The sequence below is a fragment of the Trachypithecus francoisi genome, unplaced genomic scaffold (genome assembly GCF_009764315.1).
Source record: "Trachypithecus francoisi isolate TF-2019V2 unplaced genomic scaffold, Tfra_2.0 Lachesis_group3, whole genome shotgun sequence".
Taxonomy (NCBI): Eukaryota; Metazoa; Chordata; class Mammalia; order Primates; family Cercopithecidae; genus Trachypithecus; species Trachypithecus francoisi.
In genome coordinates, this window is record NW_022681468.1 from 123769956 (window position 1) to 123786952 (window position 16997).

General features: G+C 38.1%; 1 protein-coding gene across 10 annotated transcripts in view; it reads left to right on the forward strand.

The window, feature by feature from the left end:
• The window catches only part of DENND4A (DENN domain containing 4A), a 131859-nt gene that overhangs the window by 61637 nt on the left and 53225 nt on the right, over window positions 1-16997 (forward strand). For all 10 annotated transcript variants that reach the window (XM_033189717.1, XM_033189718.1, XM_033189715.1 and 7 more), the window contains 5 exons: window positions 1572-1716; window positions 2001-2176; window positions 8898-8998; window positions 13962-14180; window positions 15567-15712. In XM_033189717.1, coding sequence (XP_033045608.1) covers window positions 1572-1716; window positions 2001-2176; window positions 8898-8998; window positions 13962-14180; window positions 15567-15712 — 787 coding nt within the window. The remainder of the gene's footprint in view (window positions 1-1571; window positions 1717-2000; window positions 2177-8897; window positions 8999-13961; window positions 14181-15566; window positions 15713-16997) is intronic.

Sequence of the window (16997 nt, forward strand, 5' to 3'; positions counted from 1 at the left end):
TCTAATTATTAAATTGTAGAGTAGGACAATGTATTTTCTTACCTTAAAAGTTCAGAGAAATTATTAAGTATGTTTTCTCTACAGTATCCTTTCTTGAAAGTTGATTAGCTGTGTAATTTTTTCATCAGAGAAATGGTTACAGTTTGATTAAGTTATACAGCAGATACCTAAGGGAGAGCAGCTGCCATCTTTGACATTAATTTTGTAAGAATTGCCGATTATTTCATCACTAGCTCTCAGCGCAGAGTGACAAATATTTTCTTAACCTTTGTTTGAGCTGAAAATAAACTAGAAACAATGACTGAGACTATGTATGTTACTCTAAATTACGTAAAGGACTTTTTTAGGTAACAGCTTTATTGAGATATAATTCACATATATAATTCACCCAATTAAAGTGTATGATTGAATAGTTATATTCACAGAGTTCTGCAGCTATCACTGTAATAAATTTTAGAACATTTTTGTCACCCTGGAAAGAAACTCTTTACCCTTCAGCAGTGAACCTCCTTAATTCCTCCTATCTCTAACATACACATACCCCTCTCCAGCCCTAGTCAACTACTAATCTACATTCCGTTGCTGTAGATCTGTCTATACTGGATATTTCATATAAATGGAATCATACAATATGTAGTCTGGCTTATTTGACTTAATGTTTTCAAGGTCTGTCTATGTTGCCTCATGCATCAGTACTTCTTTTTATTGCTGAACAATATTTCATTGTATAGATATATGTTTTATTTATCTGTTTATCAGTTGATAGACATTTGAGATAGTTCCACATTTTGGCTACTATGAACTTACCCCAATTTTTTTGTGGACATATGTTTTCATTTCACCAAGAGGCTTTTGTTACTAGTTTTGCTTTATTTAAAAGATTATTCCAGTGAAACTAGTTGTTTAGCATTATATAAACAAAATACTTGCTAGCTTACTGAACTATTTACTTTGTCAGTTCAGTATTTTGTTACTCTATAGAAGGCCTAAGTTTATTGTTTTCATTATTAACTTGTTTTGTATGTGTATCTCATCATTTTCTACCTCTTGATTTCCTATTACTATTATCATTACAGTAGTAAAGATTATTCATAAAATTAAGTTTTAATGTGTATTTACCTTAAGGGAAATGGGCCTGTAAGTCATATGGTTTTTCTGATAATTACAGTGGAAAATAGGCCATGTCCAAAAAACTTCCATTTAAGGATTTGCTTTCAATCAAAGCATCCCTTTTACAAATTGCATTCTTTATTTGGACATTATGTACATGACAGATCTTTTTACATGAAATGAAGCAGATGACTTTTCATTTTCCATATTGAATACAGTGCAAAAGAATGATTTTGGAATCTTCCGGAACTGCATTGTTTTCATAGTGTGTTTGTGATGCAGTGTTTTCCCTGCATCATAGCAGCAATCATGTTTAATGGTGAATATATAATACAAATTGTACCCTAATCAACATATATAATACAAATCCTACTCTAATCAACTACTTTTGCCCGTTGTTTTAGATAATGAGGTGTTTGAATGATTATTTTTTAATTATATATTTTTGTTTGAATTGACAGTGGCGGCAAGTTTTCAACACTACTCCAGAATTTAGGCCCTGAAAATGCTGTGACACTACTGGTGTTTGCAGTAACAGAACATAAAATTCTTATCCATTCCCTACGGCCATCCGTGCTTACTAGTGTGACAGAAGCATTAGTGTCTGTGAGTATCACAGTTTATTATTGGCAGTCAATTTAGTTTAAACTTAGTTTATTTATATAACTTAAAGCCATTTTAATGCTTAACTAAAATTCAGAGAGTAATGAATTTGTGTTTTTTGAAAGCAGTTTTGATTTCCTGACCATTAACTCTAGTTACAATTATTTAATTCATTATCAGGCATTAGACTTTAGGTAATACTTAAAAGACAGTTTTTTTGTGTGTGCTGATAAATTATGCTTAAGTATCAAAAAGGTAAATGCTCTCCTATCTTTTGTTTATCCAAGATGATTTTCCCTTTCCACTGGCCATGCCCATATGTTCCTCTCTGCCCACTGGCTTTAGCAGATGTCTTGAGTGCACCATGTCCATTCATAGTAGGGATTGATTCAAGATACTTTGATCTCTATGATCCTCCACCAGATGTCAGTTGTGTTGACGTAGATACCAACACTATTTCTCAGTAAGTACATTTTAGTGATTCTACATCTATATTTTACAACTTTGTAACATATGTATATAACTGTATATTTTATGATTAAGTAGGATTCTTTTAAGATATATTGTATTCCTTGTTATGTGGGGTAATCACCATCTTTGAATCATACCTTATTATGCGTCAATGGAGTAGATTTAGAGTATTAAAGAAGGTTTTATTGGAAAGACTATACATTTTATCCTCAGGCTTTCAATATTTAAGAAACATTTTAATGTTAGGCTTGCTTAGAAATTTAGCCAAAGGGAGCTGGGCGCAGTGGCTCACGCCTGTACTCCTAGCACTTTGGGAGGCCAAAGTGATCGGATCACCTGAGGTCAGGAGTTCGAGACCAGCCTGACCAACAAGGAGAAACCCCATCTCTACTAAAAATACAAAATTAGCTGAGCGTGGTTGTGCATGCCTGTAATCCCAGCTACTTGGGAGGCTGAGGCAGGAGAATTGCTTGAACCCAGGAGGCAGAGGTTGTGGTGAGCTGAGATCATACCCCTGTACTCCAGCCTGGGAAACAGTGAAACTCCGTCTCACAAAAAAAAAAAAAGAAAAAGAAAAAGAAATTTAGCCAAAGGGAAATTGAGGTTAGAAATAGAAAAAGTTTATTTCCCTTTAATGATATGAGTATAGGTGAAATCACAAATTGAATTAGAACACCATTCTTTAATATTTCAATCCTATTTCTAGTCTTTTATAATACTATTAGAATACTTAAATATAGGCTGGCCATGGTGGCTGATGCCTGTAATCCCAGCACTTTGGGAATCCCAGGCGGGTGGATCACTTGAGGTCAGGAGTTTGACATCAGCCTGGCCAACATGGTGAAACCATGTCTCTACTAAAAATACAAAAATTAGCTGGACGTGGTGGCAGGTGCCTGTATTCCCAACTACTCGGGAGACTGAGGCAGGAGAATCGCTTGAACCCAGGAGGCAGAGGTCGCAGTGAGCTGAGATTACACCACTGCACTCTGGCCTGGGTGACAGAAGGAGACTCCATCTCAAAAAAAAAAAAAAACCATAGTAAAATAAATGCTTTAACATTTTAAAATAACTTTAAAATTATACATAATTTCATTATCTTTACACCCTAGGGATGCAAGGATTTTATGTTTTCATCTCTTTGCATTGAAATTATATGTAAGTTATAGTTATTGGAACTATTTTTAAAGCCTTTTTATAATTCTGCATTGTTTTGTGTCCCTTATTTTCCATACTTAATCTATTCAGGGAAGAGGAAATTGATGCACTGTCCACATTGCACCCACAGGACATGCTTATAATAACTGTGATTTAGTCTAATAAAGCCCCAAAGCTGGTACAGCTTTTACACTTAAATATGTAAATGTGAAGTAGGTTTTTCTCCTTTTTTTTTTTTAAAGAAATGGGGTCTCACTCTGTCACTCAGGCTGGAGTGCGGTAGCATGATTATAGCTCACTGCCAAATTTCTGGGATCAAGCAATCCTCTTGCCTCAGCCTCCCAAGTAGCTAGGACTACAGGTGTGTATCACCATGCCTGGCCGCTTTTTTTTTTTTTTTTTTTTTTTGAGACAGAGTCTCACTTGGTCACCCAGGCTCCAGTGCAGTGGTGCAATCTTGGCTCACTGCAAGCTCTGCCTCCCAGGTTCACACCATTCTCCTACCTCAGCCTCCCAAGTAGCTGGGACTACAGGCATCTGCCACCACGCCCAGCTAATTTTTTTGTATTTTTATTAGAGATAGGTTTTCACCATGTTAGCAAGGATGGTCTCGATCTCCTGACCTTGTGATCCACCTGCCTCAGCCTCCCAAAGTGCTGGGATTATAGGTGTGAGCTACCGCGACCGGCCATACCTGGCTAATTTTTTTTTTAATTTTTTTGTAGAGAAGGAGTCTTGCAGTGTTGTCCGGGCTGGTTTGGAACTCCTGACCTCAGGTTATCCTCCTCCCTTGGCCTCTCAGAGCATTGGGATTACAGGCATGAGCCACCACACCCAGTTTTCCTCCGTTTTTAAATAAGAACTTTTTATCTTAAAGCTTTTTTTGAAAAAATTTTGATTTTTTATTTTTTTGAGACGATGTCTCATTCTGTCACCCAGGCTCAAGTGCAGTGGCATGATTTCGACTCACTGCAACCTCTTCCTCCCAGGTTCAAGTGATTCTCCTGCCTCAGCCTCTCAAGTAACTGGGACTACAGGTGCACGCCACCACACCTGGCTAATTTTTGTATTCTTAGTAGAGATGGGTTTTCACCATGTTGGCCAGGCTAGTCTCGAACTCCTGGCCTCAGATGATCTGCCTGCCTCAGCCTCCCAAAGGGTTGAGACAGCCTAAAGCTTTTCGATTTAATTATGAAACCTTAGATTAGTTCTCAGTCTTGTCATATGTCAAAACCTCAAGTGCCTAAACCATTAGAAAAGTTTAGCAGAAAATGAATATTCTCTTATAAAGCATGCATATTGTCAAAAAGTTTTTATTCATGGAAAGCCTAACAAAGAAAATATGAAATATATTTTATGCATAAAAGCCCTTTTACATATGGCATCAATAGATTCAATGATTCTTTACCATCAACATTTCATTCTTTACCAGAACTGTTTAATACTTTCAAATATTAAAGTAATACAACTTTTCCTTGCCAGTTTAATGTTACATGATGTAATATTTTTTAATTGAAATTAACAGTGGTAAGAGTGTATACTGTTTTTATTATGGTAATAAGTTGTATTTCCCCCCTTATAATGTCTCTTAATTTGTTAAAAGAATTTTCTCATCTGGGTGTGATGACTCATACCTGTAATCTCCACACTTTGGGAGGCTGAGGCAGGAGGATCACTTGAGGCCAGAAGAGACCCCATTTATACAAATAATTTAAAAATTAGAAGAATTTTGTCTTCCTACTTAACTTTTCTTTCTTTCTTTCTTTCTTTTTTTTTTTTTTTTTTTGAGACGGAGTCTCGCTCTGCCTCCCGGGCTGGAGTGCAGTGGCCGGATCTCAGCTCACTGCAAGCTCCGCCTCCCAGGTTCACGCCATTCTCCTGCCTCAGCCTCCCGAGTAGCTGGGACTACAGGCGCCCGCCACTTCGCCCGGCTAGATTTTTGTATTTTTTAGTAGAGACGGGGTTTCACCGTGTTAGCCAGGATGGTCTCGATCTCCTGACCTTGTGATCCACCCGTCTCGGCCTCCCAAAGTGCTGGGATTACAGGCTTGAGCCACCGCGCCTGGCCTCTCTCTCTCTCTCTCTCTCTCTCTCTCTCTCTCTCTCTCTCTCTCTCTCTCTCTCTTTCTTTTCTTTTCTTTCGAAATTGCTGAGGTCTGAACTCTTTTCTTTCTGCTTTGATCACTAATGAGTTAAAGAATCAGAGAAACATGAGTTGTTTGTGCTCATGAATTCTTGGCATTATCACCTTCCCAAACGGGTGGAGGACTACACTAGCGAACTGACAGCTTTCTACTTTCCTTCAATTAGAATTTCTGAAGCCCCAGCCTGAAATTTGAAAGAAAAACAAATCCCAAGTGTGGAATTTTTGGTTTCTTTTTCCCTTCCCTGTCTGTCTTAAGTATATATAATACAGACTATGTTTTAAATATCAAGAAATTTCTGAAGAAAGGGAAAGAAATTAGTATGTATGTACTAAGTGTAAAGCTGCGTATGTAGCCTAAGTTATCTCATGTGATTCTCCATACTTTGTGAGGTAGTGCTTTATTTTTTTAGAAGCAGAGTCTGGCTCTGTCGCCCAGGCTGGAGTGCAGTGGCGCAGTCTTGGCTCACTGCAAGCTCCTCCTCCCGGGTTTACGCCATTCTCCCACCTTAGCCTCCCAAGTAGCTGGGACCACAGGTGCCCACCACCATGCCCAGCTAATTTTTTGTAATTTTTAGTAGAGATGGGGTTTCACCGTGTTAGCCAGGATGGTCTCGATCTCCTGACCTCGTGATCCACCCGCCTTGGCCTCCCAAAGTGCTGGGATTACAGGCGTGAACCACTGTGCCCAGCAGAGGTAGTTCTTGTTAACTCTTCTGACAAATAGGGAAACCAAAGCTTAGATTTTTAAGCGGCTTACCAAAGGGCACATAGCTTATACTGTCAGAACTGGGTTTTAAAGCCATTACTGTTTGACTCCAAAACTAATGCTTCTACCACTAATTATTGGGTAACTATGTAATATATGTATGTTGTAAAATAATATAGTAATCTTGTAAGTGGAAGTCATCGTGAGTATACATTTACTCATAAGATGATCTTTCTTATAAGAAGATGATCATAGACCAAACTCAAGTGCTTCAAAAGTTTCCCTTACGGCCAGGCACGGTGGTTCATGCTTGTAATCCCAGCACTTTGGGAGGCCGAAGTAGGCGGATCATGAGGTCAGGAGATCGAGACCACCCTGGCTAACACAGTGAAACCCCGTCTCTACTAAAAATACAAAACATTAGCAGGGGGCGGTGGCGGGCGCCTGTAGTCCCAGCTACTTGGGAGGCTGAGGCAGGAGAATGGCATGAACCCCGGAGGTAGAGCTTGAAGTAGGCCGAGATCGTGCCACTGCACTCCAGCCTGGGCTACAGAGCAAGACTCCATCTCAAAAAAAAAATCCCGTTACCCAGCCAAGTTTTAGAACGAAGATATCAAGAACAAGAGGCGGAAATTATGGCAGTAACAGTAATTAGATGTGATCAGATGATACCAAGGTGTTGTTCATTCATTTACGCCACAAACATATCCTGAGTGCCCTTTTTTGCTAGGCACTGGGAATAAAATGTCAAACCACGTATTCTCCTTTCTCTTAAGACACTCGTGATTAAGTCTAGCAAGACAGGCACTATGCAGTGAATGGTAAGACACAGTGGGAAAACTGTGTTACTGAGTTTCATCAAGAAAATAATTTGAAAAGTGTTTCTACGTTGCGTTCTTACTATAACAGAGGATCCTGTTGGTCACATTGTAAAGGTAATCACACCTTCACAGCAGGAAATCTGCAGTTTGACTCTGCCCTACCTTTATTTTTATTCTCATTTGTAGAAAGATAGAGGGGACAAATTCTAAGACAGTCATTTTTGTTTAGCTTAATCTTTCTTATCCCACTCTTTTTTCTTTGTTTACTTTTCAAAGTGATATTTGCCCTTTTTTGTTCTGTAGGAAGTTTAGGGAATATAAAAAGGTTCAGCAAGTTCCACTACACACCTGTGTTATGTTGTTCTGTGGTGGTTAGAATATGAGTGTTTTACTTTTCTTTTTTTGTACATTGTTCAAGTTTTCTAAAATGAATATTCATTGCTTTTGAAATAAAAAAACTGATTCAATAAAAAGTAGAGTCATCTGGGCACAGTGCCTCTTGCCTGTAATCCCAACACTTTGAGAGGCAGAGGCCAGGAGGATTTCTTAAGGTGTGGAGTTCATGACCAGCCTAGGCAACAAAACAAGACCTCATCTCTACAAAATAAAAATTAGCAGGCTGTAGGGGTGTGCACCTGTAGTCTCAGCTGCTTGGGAGGCTGAGGCGGGAGGACCACTTGAGCCTGGGAGTTAAGACTGCAGTGAGCCGTGATCGTGCCACTGCACTCCACCCTTGGTGACAGAGTGAGATGTTGTCTTTTTTTTTTTTTTAAGTGGAGTCATCAAAGCTATCTGTAAGTCCAAATGCTTCGCAATGCTTTATCACCATGCTCTTTTCTACTCCTACTCCGTGTATGGTTTAGAGACCAACTGTGTTGTAATAACTATAATAAAGGAGATTATGGGAGCCTGTCCCAGAAAGAAAGATATAATAGTTCCTCCCTTACCCACAGTTTGGCTTTCCATGGTTTCAGTTATCTGTGGCCAACTGCAGTCTGAAAGTACAAAAGTACAATACAGTAAGTTATTTTGAGACAGCCCGCCCACATAACATTTATATAAAGTATATTGTTATAATTCTATTTTATTATACATTATTGTTATTGATCCCTTACTGTGCCTAATTTATAAATTGAACTTTATCATAGGTATATATGCTTGGGAAAAAACAGTAAAAACGGGGTTCAGAACTGTCTGTGATTTCAGGCATCCACTGGGGGTCTTGGAATGTATCCCCTACAGATAAGGGAGAAACTGCTTTATCATTTTTTAACAGATAGCCTCTTTTATAGTTATATAAGTATTTCACAATGTTGTACTTTATTCAAGTAATTTAATATTATAGGTTAGTTCTTTTTTGAAAGAAACAAAAATGATCCTTACTTATGCTCTTAGGAAACTAAGAAACTAAGTATTTAAATATACCAAAGTGTTTTGATAAGCTCTGTGGATCATGAGTTTACTGAAAGTTTTTGTAGTGCTTTTCCTTATAGTATATAAGAAAAAAACTTGTAGGATTTTTCTAATATTTAGGTGTCTAAGCACACACTTAAGTGGAGATTAAGAGTAAAGATCATCACATTAAGCTTTATGGTGATTAGCAAGATTCCAAAGCAACTGAAATTTACACAAAATTATATAAATATAAATTTGTGAGCTATATTTAATACAAGGTTCTACCCTCATAGAAATTAATTTTTAAATATTCAACATGCCAGTTTACCCCGTAGGATTTTTCTCTTGTTAATGCAAATATTTTGTATGTTTTTCATTTTTCATTCAATGTGTTTAATCTTTTCCCATTTTTATATATAACAGATACATACCTTCCCCCTCCCAAAGACCATGTAACAAATATATTCCTGTTGTTATTTAATCTTAGAATTGGTGACAAGAAAAATGTAGCCTGGAAGATACTTCCAAAGAAGCCATGTAAAAATCTGATGAACACACTGAATAATTTGCATCAGCAATTGGCAAAATGTAAGTGGATAACTTAATTAAAGGAGGTAATTTAATCTGAAAAAGGGACTCCAATTACTTTGCCTTACTTATAAAAGAATAATGTTTATTTTAACTAGCAGAAAGTGGTTTTACCATTTTAAAGGCAAATGATCATTAAAGCAAAATTTGTTAGAAGATGAATGAGAGATTTATAAAATATGTATTTTATATCTTCCAAATTTTTATAGAACCGTCTTAGAATAACAACATTCAAAAGGATGTTAAGGTGGTTAATTTTACCATTACTGAAATACCATGGAAAAAATGTGGGGTTCCACCTTTATATTGTTTTTTTTTTTTCTCTTTTAAGACAGTCTTGCTTTGTCATCCAGGTTGTAGTGCAGTGGCACAAACATGGCCCACTACAGCCTTGACCTCCTGGGCTCAAGTAGTATTCCCACTTCAGCCTCCTGAGTAGCTGGGACTGCAGACACAATGAGGCATTATGCCTGGTTCATTTTTTAATTTGTTATAGAGACAAATTATGTTGTCCTGGGCTCAAGCAGTTTTCCCTCTTCGACGTCTCAAAGTGCTGGGATTACAGGCATGAGCCACTGTGCCTGGCCTATTTTCTTCATACATAGAATAGAAAGTTAGTTTTGAAAATCTAAGACAAATGATGTAAACTACGTTAGAAAATACTGATGATTTCAGTGGAGTAAGAGCTTTTCACCTTCAGTGGATCTTAATGCTGTGCTTATCTTTTTAAACATTTTTTAATTTTTTGTGTGCCTATCTTAAATTTTGAAAATAGAAGTTAGCGTTAAGAAATTAATCAAAATGAAAATTGATTAGGATGTGGAATATTTATATTATATATAATAATATTTCTATTATATATAAGGATATATATAAGGATATATCTTGACCTGTCCAGAATTGCTGATAAGGAAAATTAAACCTTCTTTTTTTAATCTAATCTTCTTGGTAGTATAGCAGATGACCCATTCAGAATCCATAACTTAATACTTATTATATAACGTATGGTCAATAGTGATATAGCAGTATTTGAGGTTCACATTTATGTATTAGGTACAACATAAGCATAGGAGGTAGCCTACACCATTGAGGATTCATCATAGTGTATAGTGTAGTTGGAAATAGACATGGATAAAAACAATATTTACAAAGTATACTTCATAACAAGTAGATAATTCCAAAGTAGCTCATAAGTATTGGGATATTAAACTAATGACATAAAACATAACAAAATTTTGCCTTATGGAACAAATAAATCATGTATGTAATATTATTTGTTACCTAGTTAATTGCTTTCTAAAAGTGTTTGCGGCCGGGCGCGGTGGCTCAAGCCTGTAATCCCAGCACTTTGGGAGGCTGAGACGGGCGGATCACGAGGTCAGGAGATTGAGACCATCCTGGCGAACACGGTGAAACCCCGTCTCTACTAAAAATACAAAAACTAGCCGGGTGACGTGGCGGGCGCCTGTAGTCCCAGCTACTCGGGAGGCTGAGGCAGGAGAATGGCGTAAACCCGGGAGGCGGAGCTTGCAGTGAGCTGAGATCCGGCCACTGCACTCCAGCCTGGGCGACAGAGCGAGACTCCGCCTCAAAAAAAAAAAAAAGTGTTTGCACTTCTTTTGAATAGCTGAAAAGCCCAACAGCTATTATAGCAATATTTAAATATTATTAACACTGGCTGGGCAGGATGACTCAGGCCTATAGTCCCAGCACTTTGGGAGGCTGAGGCAGGCAGATTGCTTGAGTCCAGGCAGTTTGAGACCATTCTGGGCAACGCGCTGAAACCTTGTCTCTACAAAAAGTACAAAAATTAGCTGGGCATGGTGGCAATGCACCTACTTGGGTGGCTGAAGTGGGAGGATCACTTGAGCCTGGGAGGTCAAGGCTGCAGTGAGCCACAATTGTGCTACTGCACTCCAGCCTGGGTGACAGAGCAAGACCCTGACTCAAATTATATATATATATATGTATGTATATATATATGTGTGTGTGTGTATATATATATATATATATATGTATATATATATAGTCAATGAAATAGCCCGTTCAACTTTTATGAAAGGCAGAATCTCAAGGGTTAAAACTACAAACATTTAAGTAATACTGATAATTAAGAACTGTATAACACTTTATAGCTTCAGAGCACATTCACACACGTTCTTTTATGTTACAACTATGAGAATGAGGTTGAAGGAGGCATATAGTAGCTTCTCACAGATCATACAGTTAACAAGGATGAAGCTGGGATTAAAACCTAGGCTTTCTTGGCGTAGTGGCTCACACCTGTAATCCCAGCACTTTGGGAGGCCAAGGCAGGTGGATCACCAGAGGTCAGGAGTTCGAGACCAGCCTGACCAACATAGTAAAACCTCATCTCTACTAAAAATACAAAAATTAGCCGGACGTGGTGGTGCACTCTTGTTGTCCCAGCTACTTGGGAGGCTGAGGCTGGAGAATAGCTTGAACCTGGGAGGCAGAGATTGCAGTGAACCAAGATTGTGACGCTGTACTCCAGCCTAGAAGACAGAGCGAGACTCCATCTCAAAACAAAAACAAAAACAAAAAAAAACCGTAGATTTTCTGGTTCCAATGCCTTACGTTCTTCCAGTATTTTCACTTTTTTAGACAATAAGAACTCCTCCAAAAACTCTCGAAGATGATTAATTGTTCCTTATATTTTAAAATTTTGAAGTAATAACAAACTTTTTTTCCTGACCCTTTGACATTAGATGCTTCATGACATTTGAATAGAATGTATTTCCTACAAAGTACATTCTTTGGCATCACTACAATGTAACCATGAAAATCAGGAAATTAACATTGAGCATTACTGTCATCCTAATCCTCAGACCACATTCAGGTTTTGCCAGTTATCATGATAATGTTCTTTTTATAACAAAAGGATCCAGTTCCAAATCAGGTTTTGTATGTAGTTTCAAGTCTCTTTATTTGCCTTTCCTCCTGAACAGTTCCTCAGATTCTCTGCCACCTTTGAAGATTATATTTACCATTGTAGAATTGTCCATGGTGTGGGTTTATCTGAGCATTCTCATAATAAATACAGGCCACCCATCTTTTTTTCTTTTTTTTTTTGAGATAGGATGTCTCACTGTGTCACCCAGGCTGGAGTGCAGTGGTGCGATCACAGTTTATGGCAGCTATGAGCTCCCAGGCTCAAGTGATCCTCCTACCTCAGCCTCCTGAGAAGCTGGGACTACAGACACACGCCACCACACCCAGCTAATTAAAAAAAAAATTTTTTTTTTTTGTAGAGATGGGATCTCAGTATATTGCCAGGCTGGTCTTGAACTTCTGGGCTCAAGTGATCCTCCCACTTCAGCCTCCATGCTAGGATTACAGATGTGAGCCACAGCACCTGGCCCAGGTCACACATCTTTGACAGGAATATCACAGAAGTGATGCTGTGCCTCTCTTATTGCGTCCTTATATCATACCGCACACTATTTTGCTTTGTCACGTTATTGATGAAGATACTCACTTTGATCAATTGATTAAGGTGGTGTCTACTAGACTTCTCTACTATAAAACTACATGTTTGCTATCTAATGACTTTAGCATTGAATTGTCCAGGAAGAAGAATTGTTTTTTGTATTTTAATCCTTGTATGTAGGTACTTGTATTAAAAAAAAAAAAGGGAAAGAAAAACTGTTGCATTTGCCCTGTGCCCAGTTTGCACAGGGTAAATGCAATAGTTCTTCTTTACCTTTTTTTAAAGTCTGTTTTCAATCAGAAAGACACAAACATGAATGAATACAAGAGGGAATGTCACTGCCGCTTTGAAAAAGGCATATCTGTAATATATAAAATATATGTTTTATATATATTCATATGGAAAGAGTGTGAGAGCAAGTATGTGCACATAACATGAAAAGTGGCTGGGTATGGTGCCTCATGCCTATAATCCCAGTACTTTGGAAGGCTGAGGCAGGTGGATCACCTGAGGTCAGGAGTTCGAGACTAGCCTCGCCAGCATGGTGAAACCCTGTCTCTACTAAAAATACAAAAATTAGCCGGGTGTGGTAATGGGCACCTGTAATCCCAGCTACCCGGGAGGCTGAGGCAGGAGAATCTCTGGAGCCCCGGAGGTGGGGACTGCAGTGAGCCAAGATCGTGCCACTGTACTCCAGCCTGGAGGACAGACCGAGACTCTGTCTCAAAAAACAAACCAGAACAAACAAAACGTGCAAAGCATTTGAGGGAGAGGGGAGCAATTTTTGAAATATTTTCATGTTTTCAAATGTACTAGTTTATATATAATCTTCAATGGTGAGAGAACAACGGAGACATTTCTATATGAAGATTTGAGAGATCTGGGTTTATGTTCCTTTCTTATTATTCTCCTTATTTCTATGTCAGGTCATTTCCCGTCTCAGGGCATGTGCAAAATGGTAGTGGTGTGGGAGGTATAGATGACATGGTTCAGATTCTTTCTGAACAATGCCAATACTCAGTGAGCCTATGAATGATATGTATTCTGACATATATTTATAGTTGAGCAGCTTTCTGATATTTTGTTGCTTTCTGGGTTATAATCACTATTAACTTATATGTAGTTATTTTAGAACATGAACTTAAAAATTTTTTTTGTAGAGACAGAATCTCTCTATGTTGCCCAGGCTAGTCTTGAACTCCTATCCTCAAGTGATCCTCCTGCCTTGGTCTAGGATTGCAGGCTTGAGCTACCATGGCTGGCCTGAACGCTTTTTTTCCTGATGGTAGTGAGATAAACAGGGGTAACTTTGTGTTTAATTTAGATAAAATTTACTCAACGGAGCCTACAAAATGCTATGGCAGGCTTTGCTAAGGTTTACATGTGATTAAGTTATATAAACAAAGAGTTGAGGTAGCTTGGGTCCTTTTGAAAACACAACAAAATTATACTGGTACCATCATGAGTGTTTTGTGAGTTCGGAGAAAACACTAACACTCTGTGTCTTCACAGTGCAGCAGAGACCGAGAGATGATGGACTAATGGATTTAGCAATGAATGACTATGATTTTAATTCTGGAAAGAGGTTGCACATGATAGATTTGGAAATCCAAGAGGCATTTTTGTTTTTCATGGCCTCTATTTTAAAAGGTTACAGATCATACTTAAGGCCAATAACACAAGCCCCATCTGAGACAGCCACAGATGCAGCCTCTCTCTTTGCCCTACAAGGTGAGTGATTGCATAGTTTTAAAGCTTTCATGTCATTGAGCTTAACTTTGTGATGACTTATTTGCTGTCTGTGTTAATAGCTCATATTTATGAGAATACATACCTGTTTTGAGGAGAACGTGAATACCAGCTTTGTTGGTTACCCATTTCCATAGGACTAGTTATTTTTCAGGCATATTAGATATAATCCCATTAGCAGATATGCAGAAGAAAAGTATAGAGCCTCCCAACCATATACCGACTGCGCTTTTGTGTCACATATGTGTTGAAATACTGCTACTTTCAGCTTTCAGAGCAGCAGGCAGTGTTGGGGATACAGAGGAACCCCTGGAATGGTCACCTCCAGGCTTGAATAACCTCATTTGTTTTATTTCAGTATAGTTTACGAATATTTTCGAATATTGGGTACTTTACACATATTTACAAATATTTCCTATCTGTGCTATGAAGTAAAAAAGTTGGAAAGTTCTGGAGTGCAACCGGTTTTATAATACATGTTTACTTTCTTTTGTAGTATTTAACATTTGAAAGAGAAATTCATTTAATAAGTATATATTGAGTACCTCTGAATGCTAGGCCTTGGATATATAGTGGTATGCAAAAGAGACATGGCCAAAAAAAAAAAGTAAAAGATGAGAGTCATGGTTATTTCTCTCAGAGAGCTTATAGTCAAGAGGATAGGCGATTGGAGATAATGAGTGAACAACTTCAGTTCACAACCTCATATCACGGAAGGCTATTCTGAAGAAGTAACATCTGATCCATGATCTGAAAGATGAGTAGAAATTAGCCAGACAAAGGTAAAGTAGGAGAGTGTTTTAGGCAGAGAGAACAGTTTACACAGCCCCTGAGACTGGAAAGAGCTTGAATTCCTGGGCCTGAAAGAAGGCCCAAGTGCAGTGTAACTGAGCATAGTTAGTAAGGTGAAATCAGGAAATAAACCTTTTCTCTGTTTTCAATAAGTAAGACACAAACATGAATGAATACGAGGGAATGTTACTGCTGCTTTGAAAAAGCCATATATATATAATATATATATAATGTATATATTTATATGGAGTGTGAGAGCAAGTATGTGCATGTAATATGCAAAGCTTTTGGGGGAAAAGAGAGCAATTTTCAAATGTACTAGTTTATAATCTTCAAGATGGTGAGAAAACAGTGGAGACAGTTCTGGGTGAAGATTTGAGAGATCTGGGTTTATGTTCCTTTATTACTGTTCTCCTATTTCTTTGTCAGGTCATTTCCCCTCTCAGGGCATGTGCGAAATGGTAGTGGTGTGGGAGGTGTAGATGACATGGTTGTTCAGATTCTTTCTAGTGCAAATATTCTGTGAATCTATGAATGATATTATGTATTCTGATATTATATATTTATGTTGAACAGCTTTCTTAAGAAGCCGGGACCGGTCACATCAAAAATTCTATAACATGATGACCAAAACACAAATGTTTATTCGCTTCATTGAAGAGTGTTCTTTTGTTAGTGACAAAGATGCAAGCCTGGCATTTTTTGATGATTGTGTAGATAAAGTAAGTAACGGTACATCTACAATGCCCTAACTTATTTTATGTTACTGTTATAAATGTTATGAGTTATAGTTTCTATGTATAGCTTTTAATGAAATTGAAATTAATTTCATTTTCATCATTGACTGCTTATAATGCAAGTTTTGGTAGCCTGCTAGAAATTATAGAATGCACCTCTTACAATTACCTTGTAGAATTTTACTAAATCATAAGTTTTGTTTTAGCAATCAGGTCCCTAACCCTCCCTGCCCACTTATAAAACCAGGAATTTTTTGCCAGCCTGTGCACCTCCAACTTAAACATCTGTAATTTTCACCTCTCCTTTTTGTCAGAGATGGGTTATCACATGCTGAAAGTAGGTGTAAAAGTATAATAAATGTTTTACCTGAATATTTCCACAACTGAGAATGAGTTTGTAGCTTAAATTAGTTAGTTCTATAATTTTAAATTTATATATGAAACCTTTCCATTCAGTCCTAATATCATTAGGTGGGACAGAGCAAGGCAGGTATTCATGCTGGGAGAGAGGAGGTAATAGGATGGTAGTCCAGAGAGGGGTTTCAAAACCTGAATAGGGTGGAGAGAGAGGAACAGCCTAGCTGGAATGTCGGAGCCCAAGCCAGGTAAGGAGAGTATTCCTGGAGAGGCATGTTCTAACTTGGAGAATCAGAGGACAGGCAGTTTAGAGAGGGTGTCCATGTTCAGGGGCAGACTGCTGCAGGGTGTCAGAACCTAAACAGGCTGAGAAGAGCACTCATACAGAGGTGACCACAACATGGAGTGTCAGAGTCTGAGAAGGGTGGGGAGAGTATCCTCACGGGAATAGCAAGCGAAGCAAATGAGATGTCAGAGTTTCATCTAGATGAGAGAGGTGTCAGCATGGTGGGGCAGGATTTGGTCTGGAGGGGGTTGTCAAAACCACATTAAGGTGAAGAAGTCATCTGCATGGGAGAGGGTGGTGGTAAAGATGGGAGAATGTTACATATTGGGGAGATTGATCAAATAAGTATATTAAAGATAATAAAGTTTCTTATTGAGAGAAAAGATTTACAAATACAGAAGTGAAGAAAACTAAATTGAACCCTGTAGCATTGGTGTAGAGTTGGAGATTTGGTGTAGTATCATTGGTTTTCAATGATAGATACAGAAATAAATGTAGATGTAAGTATATGTGTCTGGGTGTATACACACATATATTCCCTACCTCTGTACATTGGGCGGACCTGGAAGCAGCCACACCGCAACAGCAATGAGCACACCTAATGTATAGATTTTGGCTTCTAAATAC